General features: G+C 39.1%; 1 protein-coding gene across 3 annotated transcripts in view; it reads left to right on the forward strand.

The window, feature by feature from the left end:
* Positions 1 to 19,147, forward strand: part of AKAP6 (A-kinase anchoring protein 6) — a 564,294-nt gene that overhangs the window by 281,820 nt on the left and 263,327 nt on the right. For all 3 annotated transcript variants that reach the window (XR_006818743.1, XM_046008964.1, XM_046008965.1), the window contains one exon: positions 12,273 to 12,524. Coding sequence is in view for 2 of the 3 variants with exons in the window: in XM_046008964.1 (XP_045864920.1) it covers positions 12,273 to 12,524 (252 nt within the window). In the remaining variant the exon portion in view is untranslated. The remainder of the gene's footprint in view (positions 1 to 12,272; positions 12,525 to 19,147) is intronic.

Here is a 19,147-nt window from a genome sequence, read left to right on the forward strand (position 1 = left end):
CTTGACTTCCTTTTATGAATTGTATCGTTTTAAATAAATAGTTGATAAAGAGAAGCATCTTCTAATGAAGTTATTCCAGCCATTAAATGAAAACAAAATGATAGAATGTCATCATTCTGCAATGCATTAATAGACTTAGCTACAGAGCACCGACTATCAGAACAGTAGTTATCATCAACTATCAAAAAAGAACAAAACCAAAAATAAAAAGTATAACACAACAGTACTTAAAGAAATTGAACCAGAAACTAACTAAGCCTCAAGATTTAGCTGCCAGTTGGTAGGAAGTAAAGAGGACAGAGGAACCAACATGATGACTGCAATCAACAAATCCTAATTACGGGAAACTCTGCGATATAATGCCCCAGGATCCTCAACAGATAAATTGTATGAAAAAGGAATATAGATGGAATCTGTAGATTTAAAGACTTAATGGTCATAACAAGTGAAAAATTGAGCAAAAGGAAGTTACAGTATCCAGGAGCGCATACTTTACTTGGGTAATAAAACCAGAATGAGATGCAAGAAAGTGATTACTATGCAAGTCAGGATAATGGTCACTTTTGCAGGGAAAGAGGGTTTTATGATTAGGAAGAGGCACATGGCTAGAAAATTTTTGACCCGGATATATGTTACAAGGGTGTTTGTCTCATAATAATTGAGTAAGCTATATATTTTTGTGTGATTTCCCATGTCTGTTTCATTCTGTATTATAAGTGTAAAACAACAGGGGGAAAAAAGCATGTTAAACAAGTCTACAGCCCTGATACTGTCCTCAAGATTATCACAACGTTGTCAGCAGTGGGTAAATAAAGTTGTGGAAAATCATTTTCTGGGGCAAAAGGAATTTAAGTTCTGCTGTAGATACATCTGGATAATGTCAGAGATAGGCTATCTTTCAAGATGCTGGGAGGTTTATTTTTTTTATAGTTGTGCATGTAGTTCCCCTTTCAGTGCTGGTCAGCCTAGCCAGATGATCCAGATCTGGCTCAGTGTTTTTCAGCGTATGGTGCCGAGAACACTGGCATTATGGCCATTGTATGCTTAAGAGAGTGCAGATCTCTTGGTCCCATCTCTCTTCAAAGGAGTAGTCCCAGAATCTACATTATTAACAAGCACACTGCACTATAAGAGCCACCATTAACTTCTTGGTCCATTTCTACCTGAAATCACTTCTATAAAGATGTGGAAAGTACAGAGTCAAGACCATAGCTGTGGTTTTTGTTAGTGAATGCACTTAGATGTTGAACCTTTATCTAGCTGAGCCATGTAGAACAGTGTGAGTGTGTCTTAGCAATAGCCCAGTTAGAAAACCATTTTCTCTGGGGTGCCTAGGTGGTTCAGTCACTTAAGCAACCACCTCTTGATTTCAGTTCAGGTCATGATCTCAGGGTCACGTTCTCAGGGTCACGTTCTCACAGTCATGAAGTCAAGTCCCATGTTGGGCTCTGCGCTCAGCAGGGAGTCTGCTTGAGATTTTTTCCCTCTGCCCCCATCCCACTCGTGCTTGTGTTCTCTCTCTCAAATAAATGCATCTTTACAAACAAAACAAAAACAAAACCCATTTTCTCCAAAGTGCAATAGCAATTGTCAATTTTCTTATCTTTTTCTCAGGGTTTTTTCCCTCTCACATAATGAGAGCCCAGGATTAGGAATTCAAAATGATATTTCAATCAATGAATCCTCTGAGGTTTTTAAGCAACAGTTTTAACAACAATAACAAAAAATTCAAATCATGAGAAGAACAATCCAGATTTGGATCTGGGCAGGTGTGGCCAGACAGAACACCCAGCGCGTCCTTTTTCAGTTGAAGGCAAAGTAGACTTTCAGAGCGTGAAAGTGGAAGGATGAAGGCTTCCAAGCCTGTATTTAGCATCTTCATCCTCTCCTTCCTATCATCACCTTTACTTTCCCAAACCTATATGCTTTTTCAGCAGCTCAGCTAATCAGCACAACTGGCATCCAATGGGAGCTGCTTTCTTCTGCCAACTGAGTGCCAATTACTGTGCATGCACTCAAGGGAGGAACCTAGACTAGTGCTTGCTTTATAGGGATTTCAGTTTGCTTTGTGAAACACAGTATTTTCTTCAATTGGCAGTGTGGCACCATAGACACAGAGACAATTAAGGCACATTTCCTGCATCCAGACAGGTACAGACTGATCAGGGAAATGGATGAGTTGTAGCTAACGATAGCAGCAAAGTCATTTGCACATAAACAATTTAATTTCAGTCCTCACACTTTTCAGATTTTAGCAATTAAAGGGATAACCACTATTTGTAACCATAGAGTTCTTAAAACTTCGGGAACAGGTATGTACTGTGATGATCATATAACGTGTCAGCATCCTTCCTAGCCTCCCATAACAGTCATTTTCAATATGACAAAGAAGAAATTAGGACCATTAGGACAGTATATTTTCTCAAGAAAGGAAAAAAAAAACACAGGGAGCAGTCTAATTTGGGGGAAATAAATGCCTTGTTATAGGAACATCTATGAGTCTTTTAGAAAAAGTACAGTTTTGAACATGAACTGAAGATTACATTAATACTCTGCACTAGGAAGTTTTTATATAAAGTTGCAAGTTTTAGTTCAAAGTGAGGTTTTTTTTTTTGACCAAGTTACTGTGGTGTTCCCTTGATCTGTATTTTAAAATATAAAGTCCGTGTATTAGGTAAGAATCTCATCTCAGCTTTTTCTAGTGAACACACACACATATGGTGAGCATATGGGTAAAAGATACTTTAATCATTTAGTTCTACAATCGCTAGTAATGCACTGGTTAAGCTGAGGGTTTGAGGTTTTTGAAACTGTGATAGGAAAACAATGGGAGTGGAAAGAGGCCCGACTGTCCTTTAAAAAGCAGACTTTAATCCACAGTTTCTTAGAAAAACCATTTGAATGTGTCCTGCAGTTACACAAATATAAGTCAAGAATGTTTTGAGAGAAACATTAAAATTTTTAGGAAAAGAAAAAGACATTATTTGGGGTTTTAGATGAATGGAGAAATGCCTGCTGATCACTGTTTTTTTTTTTTTTTTCCCCATGGAGAGGCAGTTTGTAGGTATTGGGGGGATTTTCTGTGTTTTCTCACTTGGGGATTGCATGTGGGGAAGCAAGAAGCAGAGAGAAGGGGAAGGATTGTATTTATGGGACTTCAGGAAACTGAGGCGCCAAGTATTGTTTTAGTACCTGGGTGAGAGGTGCCCGGATAATTCAGTCGGTAGAGCATGAGACTCTGAGTACCCGGGTGAGGAAGTTGCAGGAAGGGTGGGTTTCCCTCCAAATACACACAGCCTGGAGATGGGCGGTTTGGGCCACTTTGGAAGAATGTTGATACATGGATACTTGTCATTTCACAAGAAAACCTGGATGTTTCGAGAATGATGGCGAACAGGCATGGTGGCCTTAGGATGAGACAGCAAACAGATCCTCTCCCAGGGACAAGCAGCAGGCAGGAAGCAATTAGAGCACTCATAGGAAGGGTGCCCTCCTCTCTATCACACGCTGGTGAAGACTGAACATACAGGTTAAATACATAACAGCACTGTCTCTGTCTAGAAAAAATAAATTACAACTGAAAAATATGCAACAATCCTACAAAAACAAAAAGAAAGAAAGAAAAGGCACCTCTCTCACATAAACACACAACTAAATTAAAAGAAAAATGCCCAGCTGGCTAGAGTTGATTTGTGAACAGTGTCAGGTCAGTGTTTGTATGAACGGCCTCAGTAACTGTGGAAGATTCCTGTTTCAAAAGACAGGCAGCAGCAGCTGCGATTTTTTTTAAACTAATATTTTTAAAAAGATTTAATTTATTCTTTGTCACAGAGAGAGAGATCACAAGTAGGCAGAGAGGCAGGCAGAGAGAGAGGGGGAAGCAGGCTCCCTGCTGAGCAGAGAGCTGGATGCAGGGCTCAATCGCAGGACCCTGAGACCATGACCTGAGCCAAAGGCAGAGGCTTAACCCACTGAGCCACCCAGGCACCCTGCAGCTGCAGTTCTGAGACTACAATGTGTCAGAGAGGTTGAGCGAAGTGGGTAGTTGGCAGCATAATGTATTCAGTGCATATTATGTTGCGAGTGATTGTGAACACCACAGAGGCTACTGTGCTTTATGAGAATTTAAAGCAAAATGGAGACCATCACTTTCCCACATGAACACAGAAATGTCTAAGGAAAAAGTCTTAGGCAACTTTGAAGATATGTTGTTAACCACTGCCATTTGCTTTAATTCACTTTGAGATGGGCTCCAGATTATCCTCATTTTCTTTGAGGATAATACTTGCTAGAAAATAATGTGGAAGTTGTAGCATCAGGGATAATGATAGTAGTGCCATTACCTTATGACTGTGCTCTTGTTAATTTCCAAGCTCTGAAGGGAATATGTGACCCAAAACTAACTTTTATATGCATTTTACCAAGAGACTATAAACTGGTTTTCTTTTCTTATCTTTAAAATTATCATCCAGAAAAAATGACTTTCTTTGTTTTTTAAATGTACAATTTTACAAATTTTAACCCATGTGTAGATTTGTCTAACCATATCCACATTCAGGATACAGAACAATTCCATCACCCCAGAAAACATCCGTTGTGCTATCGGTCTATAGTCATGCCCTCCCCAAGCCCAATGCTTGGCAACCACTGATCTGTTGTTCATTACTATGATTTTCTTTTGAGGATGTTGCATAAATGGACTTATATAGCATTTAACCTTTTGAGACTGACTTCTTTCACTTAGCATAATGCCTTTGAGATTTTAGAAATTGTTACATGTATTATTAGATCTTTTCCCTTCTTTTCATTTGTGAATGTGCCTGAGTTTTTATTTCTCTAAGGTGAGCACTCAGGAATGAGACAGCTGGGTCCTATGGTAGTATATGTCTGACTTCATAAGAAACTGCTAAACTGTTTTCCAGAGTGACTGTACCATTTTGCATTCCATTAGCAGTTTAGGAGAGTTACAGTTGTTCTAGAACTTCTCAGCACTTGGTATTATTGCAAATTTTTTATTCTAGCCATTTTGATAGGTAAATACAGGTATCTCATTGTAGTTATAATTTGCATTTCTCTAATGGCTAATGAGCCTGAAAGTTTTTTCATATGCTTTTTTTTTTAACCATTATTATTCCCACTTAGGCAAAGTGTTTAAGTCTTTTGCCATTATATAATTAGATTAGTTGTTTTCTTACTGTTGAGGTTTGAATATTCTTTATATATAATAGTTCTTCCTTTCAGTGATCAGCTGAAGTCTGAAAGCAGAGGATCTTCCTTCTGATGTATTGTCAAGAGGTCAATAGTAGCCTGACTACATCACACTACCTATGTCATTAGCTCACTTCATCTTATCACATAGGTGTCTTATCACCTCACATCATAGGAAGACAAAGAGTGAGAGCTGTGCAATAAGATATTTTGAGAAAGAAAGAGACCATATTCATATAACTTCTATTACAGTATGTTGTTAAAATTATTCTATTTTACTATTATTGTTAATTTCTTACTATACCTAATTTATATATTAAACTCTATCAAAGGAATATGTGTATAGGAAAACCCATAGTATATATAGAGTTTGGTACTATCTGTTGTTTCCAGCATCCACTGGGTTCCTGGAACATATCTCCCAAAGATCAGAGGGAGCTACAATATTCTGGATATAAACCCTTTATTGGATATGTGATTTGCAAATATTTTCCTGGTAACTTTTCCGTAAAAATATCTTTCACAGAGTTAAATTTTGATTAAATCAATTTTTTTTTCTTTTATGGGTTGTATATAATATTCTATGACTAAGAAAAATCAGTGCCAAACCCCAGGTCCATATTTAGGGAGACCACATTGACACCTGCCATTCCCTGGAATGTTCCTCTCTGCCTCATCGTCCTAGTTGTCTCCTTTAAGACTCAAATTTTACTTCCTTAGGAAAGCATTCTTGCCCCTTTCCTGTTTGGCTCCATGGGCACAGTAATTTTCTCCTCATTTCTGTTCTCTCTGTGAACACTTACGTTCCCAATTATGATTTCTGGTTACATGCCCCTTGCTGCCAGGCAGGGAACTCCACAAAGGTGGGGGATCAACTTTGTATCCCCCATGCATGGATTAGTACATAGTAGGTATGTCCTAATGTTCATACTCACCGAAAAAACAGAAGTGACTAATTTCTAAAGACATTATCCTTTTATCCTTAATAATTACAGTTTGAGGATCTGTCAAAAAATGTTGCTTGAAGAACATTTAAAAACTATCTTCAACTTAAAATTAAAAGTTTATTATTCTTTGAGAAATCTGTTGATTTAGTCATCTAAATAGGCTTGCTGGTGAACATCTTTTCTTAGAGGAAAAGAAATGAAATTCATGTAGAATTGTGGGAGATTTTTAGGTAAAGTAATGGGTATGAACTGATGATATTAAAAAGTAAAACTAAATAATTCTGTCTGCTAAAATTAAGTTTTTTTTCATTGTCAGTATGTTAAAGTAAGATGCATATCAAAATTCTGGAGTGTCCAACCTATTGATAGCCGCTAACTGTATGAAGAGGTGTTAGGAACTAGCCCTCTGGTTGAGGAGAACTTTCATATCTCAAAATATATACTCTGGGGATGTAGCTATGTTCTGACAATGATGGTGATGAAATCTTCATAATTTAGGAAACAGCATTTTGTCACTGTATTCATAGGAAGTTAGATGTATTTGCTTTCATTCATTCATAACAGAACAGGACAACAGGGCCAGCACCAGCTGCACTTCTGAAGGACAATAGTTTCTCCTGGTATCTTTGACTGCCCCTCTCTGGATCTGCCTTCCCCAACCTCTAGCACAGTCCCAGAGTCCTCCAGCTCTCTGTTTGTGGATGTGGCATACAAAGGATGAGACCTTCCCTGAAGGGCAGTAGACTGAATTTGGGATTTTAGGAGCAAGAGAAGTCTGGACTGGTTGTCCAGTTGAGACATACGTGGGAGTCAGGAGAGGAATCGGAAGGTCAGAGAAGAAAGGTCTCGTAGGGATAACAATGGGGAGAAGGGCTGAAATTGATAGGAATACCGAACAAATTTGGTCTGAACAGGAGAAATGGGATAATTTCAGGCTAATATTATGAAAGATGAATTTCCAGGAATAACTTCATTTATAGAAGATATATTGGTGGACCAAGCTATCTCTCCCCTTGATGCTGGAAAGGATTCCATGCTGTCACTCCTCATCTCTTTCTTGATCTTATCTCCTTTATAGACACTCAGGTTTCTGCCTGCTAACAATCTCTATAGAAATAGGAAAGAATCTGGGGCGCCTGGGTGGCTCAGTGGATTAAGCCGCTGCCTTCGGCTCAGGTCATGATCTCAGGGTCCTGGGATCGAGCCCCGCATCGGGCTCTCCGCTCAGCGGGGAGCCTGCTTCCTCCTCTCTCTCTGCCTGCCTCTCTGCCTACCTGTGATCTCTGTCTGTCAAATAAATAAATTAAAAATCTTTAAAAAAAAAAAAAAGAAAGAAATAGGAAAGAATCTGAAGTCAAACATTATAAATTGGGACGGATTATTATTCATGATGAATTTTAGTCACTACATCAGTTTAACCAGTCATTGCTGTGTTAAATTTAAAATATCTAATTGCATAATACTAATTTAGTGTTAATGTTCTCAGTAAGAAGATGGAGAGAAATATTTTTGTTTAGAGGTCTTTGCATTTATATCTATGTATCTTCTATCTATCTATCTATCTATCTATCTGAATCTCCATTCTTTTTTTTTTTTAATTTGACAGAGAGAGATCACAAGTAGAGAGGCAGGCAGAGAGAGAGAGAGAGGGAAGCAGGCTCCCTGCTGAGCAGAGAGCCCGATGCGGGACTCGATCCCAGGACCCGGAGATCATGACCTGAGCCGAAGGCAGCGGCTTAACCCACTGAGCCACCCAGGCGCCCCTGAATCTCCATTCTTGAACCTGAAGGGATTGTTTCTTTTTGTGTTCCTAAAAATCTGTGCATCTAGAGCTACTAAATTCCTTTCTAGTATGTGGCACTGCAGTGCTCAAAAGTTTGTTATACACTGAGCACTTCAAACATGTGAGTTGAATCTAGTTTCCAGTTGCTATCTGCTGGAGACACATGTGCAATCAAGGCTTATATGCGACAGTTGGATTCTGGTTCAACCCTCCACCAATCTCCCCCCATATACCCCTTCCCCACCCCGGCCATGCTTCCACTCACCCTGTTAATCTAATGCCCACAGAGCCTCCAACAGGTCAGAGCTCTCAGAGCCTATTAATTCCAAACAGCCTCTGCTGGGAGGTAGCCATTGAGCAAATCCTTTTTAAACGTCTCTAATAGCTGACTGAATTAAAATAAAGAGAATGTCCATAATCTTCAGCTTCTGTCGTATAAACATACAACAAGCTGACAATAGTTAAGAGGCTAAGCCTCAGAAGCTTCAAACTGAAAATTCTTTAAATATTTGGTTGACCTTTATATAGAAGGACTGGGAAAAGCAGATTTTTATATTACTAAAGAGTATGTATAGATTCAGAATCACTCAGTTATTTCTCTAAACAAACCTCTCACCGACAGTTCTAAATAAAGTTATATGTTTGGGGGTATACACACGGTTATGTGTATATATGTATGTGTACATATGTATGTGTATGCACACACACAACTTACACATATCTCTGCAGTTCTTGTTCTGCAGTTTGTGTGTGCCTGTGATTTTGTCAAACCAGACACCTGGTAGCCAAGTAGAGGGCATAAACATAATTAACTAAATGAGCAGACCCCAGAAGTTTGCACCATGCCATGCATTGTTTAGTTTCAGAATTTCAGCAGAGACAGCACGTACACATTGCCAAAATACTCAGTAGAGGGAGGTCAGCTCTCGTGGGGAGAGTGTTTCCTTCTCCTCAGGGCCCATCTGCTTCTGTAGGAACAAGGCCAATTTATATTTCACAGATATGTCAGGAGAAGGGTGTGAAAACCTTAGCTGGCACCACTGATGCTCTCGTGCCCCTGGATAGTGGCCTGGCCATCTTGACCCACGACCTGGCTCTGACTAAGTTCCTGCATTCATCATGGAGGAGCCAAATTATGTATAGGAAGAGTGATGGCATGTAGTTTTCATGGTGCCAAGATTATATGTAACATATTGTATGGGAGGGTGGGAATGGTGTGGTTGAGAAATGCCTATTTGTGTATTCAGAGCAGGTGGCATAAAAGTTACCCACACCTTTTCTTCTCCTAGGTATATAATGTCTTCTCCATCTGCAGGATCATAGTAGGGCCCAGGAAATGGATACCAACAAATCCAAATTATGAAATCAAGAGTGTGAGGAAGTGGAGAACACTGCCAAGGGAGTGGCTGAAGGGATCGTTGTTGAGGCTGTGCTAGGAGGAGGGTGATATGGCAGAAAAATCTGGTGGCCCAGATGGGGTTGAAGAGCACTGGGGCACCTGGGTGGCTCAGTTGGTTGAGTGTCGGCCTTTGGATCAGGTCATGATTCCAAGGTCCTGGAATTGAGCCCTGCATTGGGCTCCCTGCTCAGTGGGGAGTCTGCTTCTTCTCCCTCTGTCCCCTTCTTGCCCCTGCCTGTGATCTCTCTCTCTGTGTCAAATAAATAAAATATTTAAATAAGGGGGGGGGTCACCTGTAGTGGGAGAATGAGAGTGAAAAAGTCAGACAAAGAGAGGTTGGTGGCATGGGGGACTTTCTGATATTGCTCCACGGGTGGAGTGCTGACAAGCTTCCAAGCAGAGCTATGACAGAGAGTTATCCAAGTGGAATAGGTATGAAGGTCTTAAGGATTGTGGAATAAAGGACATTTGAGGCTATGGTATTGATTGGTTCATCAGTGTGAATATTGAAGTTACCTAAGATAATGGTCTTCTCATTATGGAGAGGAAAACTGAACTACTGCACTCTTCAGTGTGGAGGAGTGAAAGAGAAGAATAGTAATGAAGAAGGAAGTTGGGAAGTCTTAGCAGACAGCAGGCACCTAGTGAAAACAGAGGGTGTTAGTATGAGAACAAAAGAAAAATGATCCAAAAGTGGTAAAGAAGTAGTGAGGCTTGCCCTTCCCCTATCAGCCCTCTGCTCCCCATCTCTCAGGTGAGGGCTGGGAGAATGAACAGCCTTCAATGGGAGGGCAGTGGGGGGAAGCAGGAACCTTGGACAGAGTCAGGTTTGGGTAAGAGCAGGAGATAGATGTATTGTTCTGTGACAAAGTATAGTGTTTATTTTTTCATTTGTTTTACAAGGGAATGGAAATACTGCCAGGAAAGTACAGAGAATTTGGAAGAGATCAGCAGTGGGAGGAAGAGAGTTTCCCAAAGTAATACAGTACTACACAGAACGGAGCATCCTAAGAGGGTTAAGGACACAGGACATTTGCTTTGGGGTGGTGATCAAGGTATCAGGAATAAAAGGTGTAGGGGACAAATGGAGGAGATGCTCAAGCAGGCAGCTGTTGAGACCCAGGCAATCTGGAATATTTGATGATAGCTGCGGAGGCCCGCTGTCATGTGCCGAAGGGCAGCAGAGACTGGCTAATCCAGCTGCAAGTGGTTCCCATGTACTAGTTGATAAGGTAATGTGATTTTTGCCCCAAATCTGTTTTGGACTGCATGTGCTCATGGGCTACATTTGTAAGAACATTACCTAACTAGGACTCCAAGACCTCTTTAAACTTTTAATCTACATCAAACTATTATCACCAATTTATGTAACTATCACCAATTAGTTCTTGGGTTTTAAGAAATAATATGGTAACATTTATTGAAATTATATGTTATTACTAAAAATTCAGCACAACTTTCCATCATTCTTCAATAGATTTTTTTTGGCCTACTGTTACACAATAAATACAGATTCCATTTTAGTTCTTCTCTTAGAAACAAGTAATTGAATTATATGAAATTGAAAGATTATGTTTCCAGCACAGAGTGAGTTTGATACTCTTGATAGGACTCAGACCTTAAATGTTATCCTAAAATTTTAGCCTTAACAAAAATCATTATAATAAAAGCTCCATTTTTAAAAAGTCACTGATACATAACTGAAAATGAATCACTGAGTACTTTTAGCTGACATGTACATCCCTTTGATGCTTAATGGACTTAAATTGCTCCACTAAATATTACCATCAGTGCTACCCATTTCATGCTAGGGCCTCTGACAGCACAGTGGAAATTTGGGAAATTGTAAGGACAAGTGACATATCAGACACCACATCTGCCTACCTAATAGTATGGGAGTACCTAATAGTGGAGGAGATTGAAACTTTGATGTAGTAATATTTTTGTTTAAAATGTCCAGGGCTTAAAAATAAAACTGTATTTTTGTCTTTCTTTGTCCTTGGGGTTTTTCTGGCTTTCTTTCTCAAGAGTAATTCTGTCAGACCTATAGATATAGAGAACAAATTGAGACTTTCCAGAGGGAAGGGGGGAGGGAGGAAGGGTCAAAGGGGAGAAGGTGAGTGGGAGATACAGACTTCTAATTAGGGAATGAGTAAGTATCACAGGGATAAAAGGCATAGTTTAGGGAGCATAGTCAGTGACATTGCAATAGTGCTGTATGGTGACAGATGGTACCTGCACTTGCGGTGAACACAGCACAGCATATAGGAAGTTGAATCACTATGTCACTAGCCTGAAACCAATGTAACATTGTATGCCAACTATACTCCAATAAAAGAGTGATTGTGATTATAAAGTGGGGTTGAAATTTAAGTATTCCTTATGAATTTAAATATTATACTCTGGTATTGTGGGAATGTGATGGTTGTCTCTTACACCAAAGAGCCCATGGCTCACTGAGAATGGCTGGAAGTTCCCATGAAGCTCACGTTCTAGCCCATCTTTCTTCCTACTTGGGGTCTGGAGGATGTCTCTATCCTGAGATATTGTGTGCTTAGAGGGACTCACCATTAGCCCAGAAAACAGCTATTGGCTCCCTTGCAAATAAGAAATAAAAAGAATAGAGTGGGTTTGTGAGGCGACCTCTTACCTTGTCTAAACTTTCAAAGTGAAGTCATTAAATCTGAAAGAACAGTAGCATTTTTGGGGTCTAGAGAAAGATCGGTTTACCTGCGTGTGCTGAAGGGTCAGTGCCCAGGAATGCGGCCTGCCGCTCTGCATCTGATCTAAAACAAAGACAAGTTATCCAGCATGTGGTCTCTCTGACCTGTGGGCCCTAACTGGTGTCAAGTGAAGGAGTGACTCCCTACCGCCGCACCCCATTCCTAGAATAGGTCTGAACAGTCTTCATAGATTCTGTGTTTCTTTCCTGCAGGACATTTGTGAAGATATTTCAGATCACGTGGAGCAAATCCATGCACTCCTGGAAACAGAGTTCTCCCTGAAGCTGCTGTCCTACTCCGTCAACGTGATTGTGGACATCCACGCTGTGCAGCTCCTCTGGCACCAGCTCCGAGTCTCTGTGCTGGTTCTGCGGGAGCGGATTTTGCAGGGTCTGCAGGACGCCAATGGCAACTACACCAGGCAGACAGACATTCTGCAGGCTTTCTCTGAAGAGACAAATGAGGTGGGTGTTTGAAGCCAAGTAACGTGTTATCAGATGTGACCATTGGAGAGTGTTTTCAGTTCAGAGGTGTGGGATAGGAATTCTTTGTAGGTAAATAATCAGGTACTGAGCTGGGCTCTGAATCTAGGGATAGTGACCGAAGGCTCAGGCACTTCTAATGTGAATAAAACTTTAGACCGGAGTTAATTTATACCTTATAGTTTACCCATAGTGGTTGGTGCTAACCTGGCTTCTTCTATCAAATAACCAAAGTTATTTGATAAATATTTATTGAGCACTTACTATGGCTAGGCATTAGGTGCTAAGAGTGTCAGAGTGACCAAAATGTAGTCTTTGACTTCAAGGAGCCTAGTGCCCAAGAAAGACAAAAACACAGACATTAAGGGCAGATTGTGATGATGCTACTGGTGGACAGAGAAGGGGCACCGAACTCAGACAGGAAAGCTTTGCCAGAAGTGAGTCCAACCTGGGATGTGAAGGAGAAGCAGGATTAGACTGGGTAATAGAGGTTCTAGACAGAAGGAATGGCATCATCAAAGATCCGGAAGTAAGACAATGACAAGTTCAGAGAGCTGTAGACAACACTGGAGCCAAAAGTTCCAGGCACTAAGATTTGAACTAATAGGTAAGCAGAGGCCAGATTATGAAGATGAAAAGTCTTATTAGAAGAATTGGACTTTATTTTAGGGACAACAGGATAGTTTGTTAGGGGATTTAACATGATTAAATTCATACTTTGAAAAAATCATTCTGGAGGCAATGAGTCATATGAGCTTCAGAATTTTACACAGCCAATGTATTTGGATTTTTTGTACTCATATTAAAAGTAGTTTAGAAAGTTTGTTGTTGTCACTTTTGATTCATGGCTTAAGAATGAACACTGTGGGGGTGCCTGGGTGGCTCAGTCGATTAAGCATCCGACTCTTGATTTCAGCTCCAGTCATGATCTTGTTGTCCTGCGACTGAGCCTTGTGTCAGGCTCCACACTCAGCAGGGAGTCTGCTTTTCCCTCTTGCTCTCACTTTACACATCCCTCCCACCCCCACTTGCACTCTCTCTCTCCCCCTCTCTTAAATAAATAAATAAGTAAATAGATAAATAAAATCTTAAAAAAGAATGAACACAATGAATCTGAATCTAAATAAACTCTCCTAATCCCACATAAAATTGGCATATATAGGAGCAAAGCATTGTGCTAAGCAAGAGCTGTGTGTGTGTGTGTGTGTGTGTGTGTGTAGATAGGTATGGTATATAGAATCATTGTGTGTGTGTGTGTGTGTAGTCCCTTGGCTCTTGACCTCCACATTAGTGCCCTACCCTTGGTTTTGTGGAAAATATGTATTATAGAAGTTTATAAGACACTTACATAAATAAGTAAGATTAAAAGACCTTATAATGAGTGTTGCATAATTCAGTATTAATTAATGTTTTAGTGGCTCCAACATTTTCAGCAACACAAAACAAATCTATGCCTATTCTCATAAATGATTTATACTTGTTGATTATTGTTTTCATAATAATGATGCTCTTGCTGTAACAAATTCCCCACAGGCTCTGGAAGTTTATGAGAATCAAAGTCAACTGGGCTCACTTCTAGCTTTATGATTTTGTTTTCATTCAGCTTTTCCTGTTATTGTGGCAGTGAGGGAGGTGATATAGACTTTGTAGAGTCCTTTTTTAAATCACAGAGTGAATACGTGGGTGTGTGTGTTAGTGCCCAGATGCCATCCCTCCCAGATGGGATCCTTAGAGAGTTCTCGACTGGGCCTCTTGTGGTCCTGGGAGACTACAGAGAATCCCAGACTCTCTAACTCTGCCCTAAATGTGGTATTCATGAGGTGTACCCCAATGAGCTAGAGATGAGAATTGGGAAAAGTTGATCTACATTCTGAAGAGCTCCTTCTTTAGATATCTACCTGCCATCCCTAATCTATACATATTTTTGTTGTTGTTATGGTTCCTTCTTGTGTGTCCTGCTGGCTCTGTCCAACATCCAGCTTTGATCAGTCATCAGATCTGCCCACTTTCTATTCCTAGAGGGGGGCATAAGAAATCATTGGATTAAACCAGTTCATTTTATATATTTATTCATTAAATAAACATTTACTGATCACTAACTCTTTGTTGTAGAGCAGGAGCTGTAACAGTATGTTAGGTTTTATTGTTATCATCGTTGTTGTTTTGTGGAATACATTCATCATGTACCGATTTGAACTTGTGTCATTCAAGAGAGTAGCCCATGTAAAGTGAAAAGCCACTGAGGCTAATTGTCACTGGTCACTGCTTTATGTTTTGAGTTTATATTACATAGTGTCCATGATGGGTCTCATAGTGTGAGCTCAACCGTTATTTACAGATTTGATTGGAAACAATTTTGTGCATTTTCATATTTGAAATTCTTTAGTTCTGTCCTAAATATGCAAGAATATGTTGTGTTTGGGGTAAAAGAACAGTAGGTTCTTAGCCATCTACTTTGTGGATATTTTTCTATGAATTAAAGCACTGTTTCCATTACCAACCTTCCTAAAACTATAGAAACCGATTCTATTGGTTTGTGCCTCTAGTGTGACTTCATGAGAACATCTCAAAAACTCTGCTTGGTTTTGTTTGTTTCTGCCAGCAAGCACACTGAGATTGTGGAAAGCAGGAAGGGAATTAGGATAAAATTCTAAACTTTATCAGAACAAATTAAGGTACAAAAGATTTATAGAATGAAGTGGGAAATGGCATAAAACAGGCTGATAAACTGAAATAGTAGATGTCCTTCCAGTGAAAGTGAATTCATTTTCTCTTTTTGTAAGTTAGTTGAGTTTCTGAACCACATTAAAGAATAAGGAAAGTTGAGAAAGTGGCAAGTTCTCTCTCTTTCTGTCTTTGCAAAAACAAAATGCGTAAGTTTCTTTTATTTAAATATGACACAACATATTTTTTAAGCAAATTAGCAAATGTTTTGCTAAAACAAAACCAACCAACTAAACAAAAAAATGGTGCAAAGCTCAACATCGTGTGGAAAATGTGTTGTACTGAAATTTTTTTTATTTCAGATACTTTGATAAATACTTTATACTTATTGTTTCATTTAGTAAGGAGGGTAAGAGATATTAAAAATAGTTCTATTTTATGAATGGAAAAACTGAATCTGAGAGAGGTTAAGTGACTACCTAAGGACATAAATCCAGGAATAATTAAATAGAACAAACAAAACCATCTCATAATCGAGCTTTGTTGTAATAATAGTAATTCTTTCCTCTACCCCTCCCTTTCTTCCTGCTTTCCTTTCTATCTCCCCTGAATATTTATTGATCTCCTACTATATATAAGGCACTAGGCATTCAAAGGTGATTAATCCGTCTTAGGAATCACCTTCATATTTTTGTTAGATCCTCAAAACAGTTCTAGGAGGTAGGAAGAGAAGGTGCTGTTGTTCTTATTTAACAGATGATATTATTATGTCCATCTTACAGGTAATAGGACTGAGGTTTAGAGAGGTAAAATGACACAGGTAGTGATAACTGTTAATAATATGAACACAAGAGCAAACAATGATTAAGGCTTACCACATACCAGATGGTGTGGTAAGTAAGCACTTTACCCACATGATCCGTATCCACTCTGTGGGAATGCATTTGTCTTTTCAGAGCGTGTACCCAAAGCACTTTGTGTATTCTTCTATGAGACTTTGTCATAGGTCCATTTATATCATGACAGAGTACATGCTAGATTAGAACTGGATGAGTGTTGGTACCAGATTAAAATCATCTCTATCTCCTATGGCACCTTATTTGTATCGCTGTAAATAAAAATCTAGAGTTGAATTGAATTAAATAATGCAGATAGGGTGCCTGGGTGGCTCAGTGGGTTAAGCCGCTGCCTTCGGCTCAGGTCATGATCTCGGGGTCCTGGAATCGAGTCCCGCATTGGGCTCTCTGCTCAGCAGGGAGCCTGCTTCCCTCTCTCTCTCTCTGCCTGCCTCTCTATCTTCTTGTGATCTCTCTCTGTCAAATAAATAAATAAAATCTTTTAAAAAAATAATGCAGATAATCACTGCTTTAGGGATAGAAGAGGGAGATAAAATTTTAGGTTAGTAGACTAGGATTTATCTTGGAAATTAATCATTTGGCTTACAGTTTTAGCCTGTAGAAAATGGAGATTCTTAAAAATAACTACTATAGTATAAATAAAACATTAAAATATTTTTGTTTATTTTCCCCTTGCCTACCAGAAGTAAACTTTGCTTTGTTTTCCATTTCCCTGTCATTATTGCTTCTCTCAGTCTATTGCTGCTCTCCAGAACATATTCAGAACCATAGAATCCCAGCATGGTAGGCCTAAAAGGAGTCTGATCAAGAATCTAGTTCATGTGGTCTAAAGACTCAGGGGGCTTGTGGCATTCTGGTTAAGAGGTCTGTGAACGCATATGTTAGCAGTTGAAGAGGAACAAACACCATGTAATGAGATTAGGGGAGGAAGGGGTGAGGGGCACACAAAATTTTTTATTGTATGCATTATTAAAACAGTAAAATTCTATTTCTAGCTCTCTTCTCAGAATACTACGTCAGTGTACAAAACTGATCTTGAAGTAACAGTGGACACTGATAGAACTTGGGGGGCATTTTAATAGGGAGATCTTCAAGTCTCTAAATTATGAATATTATCTCATATTTTTTGGTAGCAAAATGTAGTGTTAAAAAAAAAGAAAGAGCTAAAGAAGACATTTGGAACTAGAGCTTCGGTTAAGTTAATTATTGGTGAGGAACAAAGCAAAAATTTTGTTTCAAATTGGGGGCGTGGGGGAGAGTTTCCTTGATGTCTCGGAGAAGATTGAAGACAGCAATAAAGTGAATTAATTGCCATCTCCATAAAACATAAGCTTCATCTGAGAAACTGCTTCATAGTATATTAAATTGAGGTATATTTGCGTTGAGATATTGTTAGGCAGCCGTGACACAGCTAATAGCACTACACAATTAAATGTGTATACATTTAATTAGCACTACACAATTAAATGTGAAATAAAAGAGGACTGTAAAAACAACATGCACTCTTCCCCACCTCTCTGCCCACCTGAGACTATTACTTACATGCCTTAGAAAACTGTCTGGGACAGTGGTCCAGAGCAAAGCCACGGGGCTAAAAATATTAGTATTATTAAGCAATATTTTAAGAAATGAAACTCATTATTCATCTGCTCTGGGATACTTCAGAGAACTTTCTTTTTTAAAAATTGCCTCTGCATGCTGAAATCTAGAAAAAGTACTTTTTGAAGAATGCTGTTAATAACAAACTGTGTTAAAAACAATGCCTGGGTGGATGCTTATCATTTGGTCCTTAGGATATGAAACAGATACGCTGTGTGCTGTTCTTTGTTTTTCAGGGAGGGATTTTTTCCACATTAAAAATGCAGTCTTATTAAAAATAGTTACCCCCCGAGTGACAGTCAGCCATGCATGGAAATAGTTGTCCTTGTTGGGAACAGGATGGGAGAGGGTTCCCTTTGGGGCACCAGTATTTTTGAGTATGGTATTTTCTTTTCCAACCAAAGGACTGACTTGGGAAGGGATCTTCAGGGGAAGATTTAGGAAAACCTAGCCATACCCTGTTATCTGAAATGCAGTCTCACACCATATGTTCATCTAATATCTTTTATTGAGTTCCCGCTATTTTCAAGTGTAACAGTATTCCTGATCTTAGGGGTCTGGTGACCACCACAGTGGACACCAAATTCTTTCCCAGGGCTATAGACACAGGTGACTGACAGTTGCAGAGGCCTAATGTTTACCTGAACTCTCAAATTTCTTTTTCTCTACTCATCATAGAAACAGTTTGACTTAAAACCTCTCTCACCTTACTTAAGTAGCTGCAGTGCTGTACTTTTATGATAAAAAATGATAGAAAAGAATACAATTTTCAACTAGTTAGTAATTTATTTATTTATTGTTTTGTTTTTTGTTTTTCTTTTTTTATTATTATGTTCAGTTAGCCAATATGTAGCACATCATTAGTTTTTGATGTAGTGTTCAATGGTTCATTAGTTATGTCTGACAACCAGTGCTCACCACAACACGTGCCCTCCTTAGTGCTCTAGTTAGATACCGACTTTTAATACCGACTTATGGGATAGCTTGGGAATTAAGCCATCATTTATAATACTAACTGTGTGAGGGAATAAGTTCTGAGTACTGGACAACCAAATTAAAAAATTTAAATAAATACAACCTGCTTTTCAATAAGGGTTTCCATATTACTCTCTTAAAAATTGCATAAAGTGTGACTTTTGTTTGGCTGGCTCATTCCTTAGTGGTTTTGGCTTCTGACTTTGTTCTTTAAAGTGTTTGGTCCCAGGTATGAAGCGTAAAAGCCACACAATTCCATTTAGGTAATTTTTATTGAGATTGGCAGTTAATACTGGTTTCTCATTTTTGTGCAGTGTAATTTAGCATAGGGATACCTCTCATTTTGATGAAACTTGCCCCCTCAATATGCTTGATTAGTAAAAGCAATAATATAATAAGTGATACGAGTGAACATTCCATGAGCACGTATTCATGTACCAGACTTATGTCTTACATATATTATCTCGTTTAAGACTCACAACAGCTCTTGACAGGGCTTATCATTTGCTT

This window comes from Meles meles, chromosome 6 (genome assembly GCF_922984935.1).
Source record: "Meles meles chromosome 6, mMelMel3.1 paternal haplotype, whole genome shotgun sequence".
NCBI lineage: Eukaryota > Metazoa > Chordata > Mammalia > Carnivora > Mustelidae > Meles > Meles meles.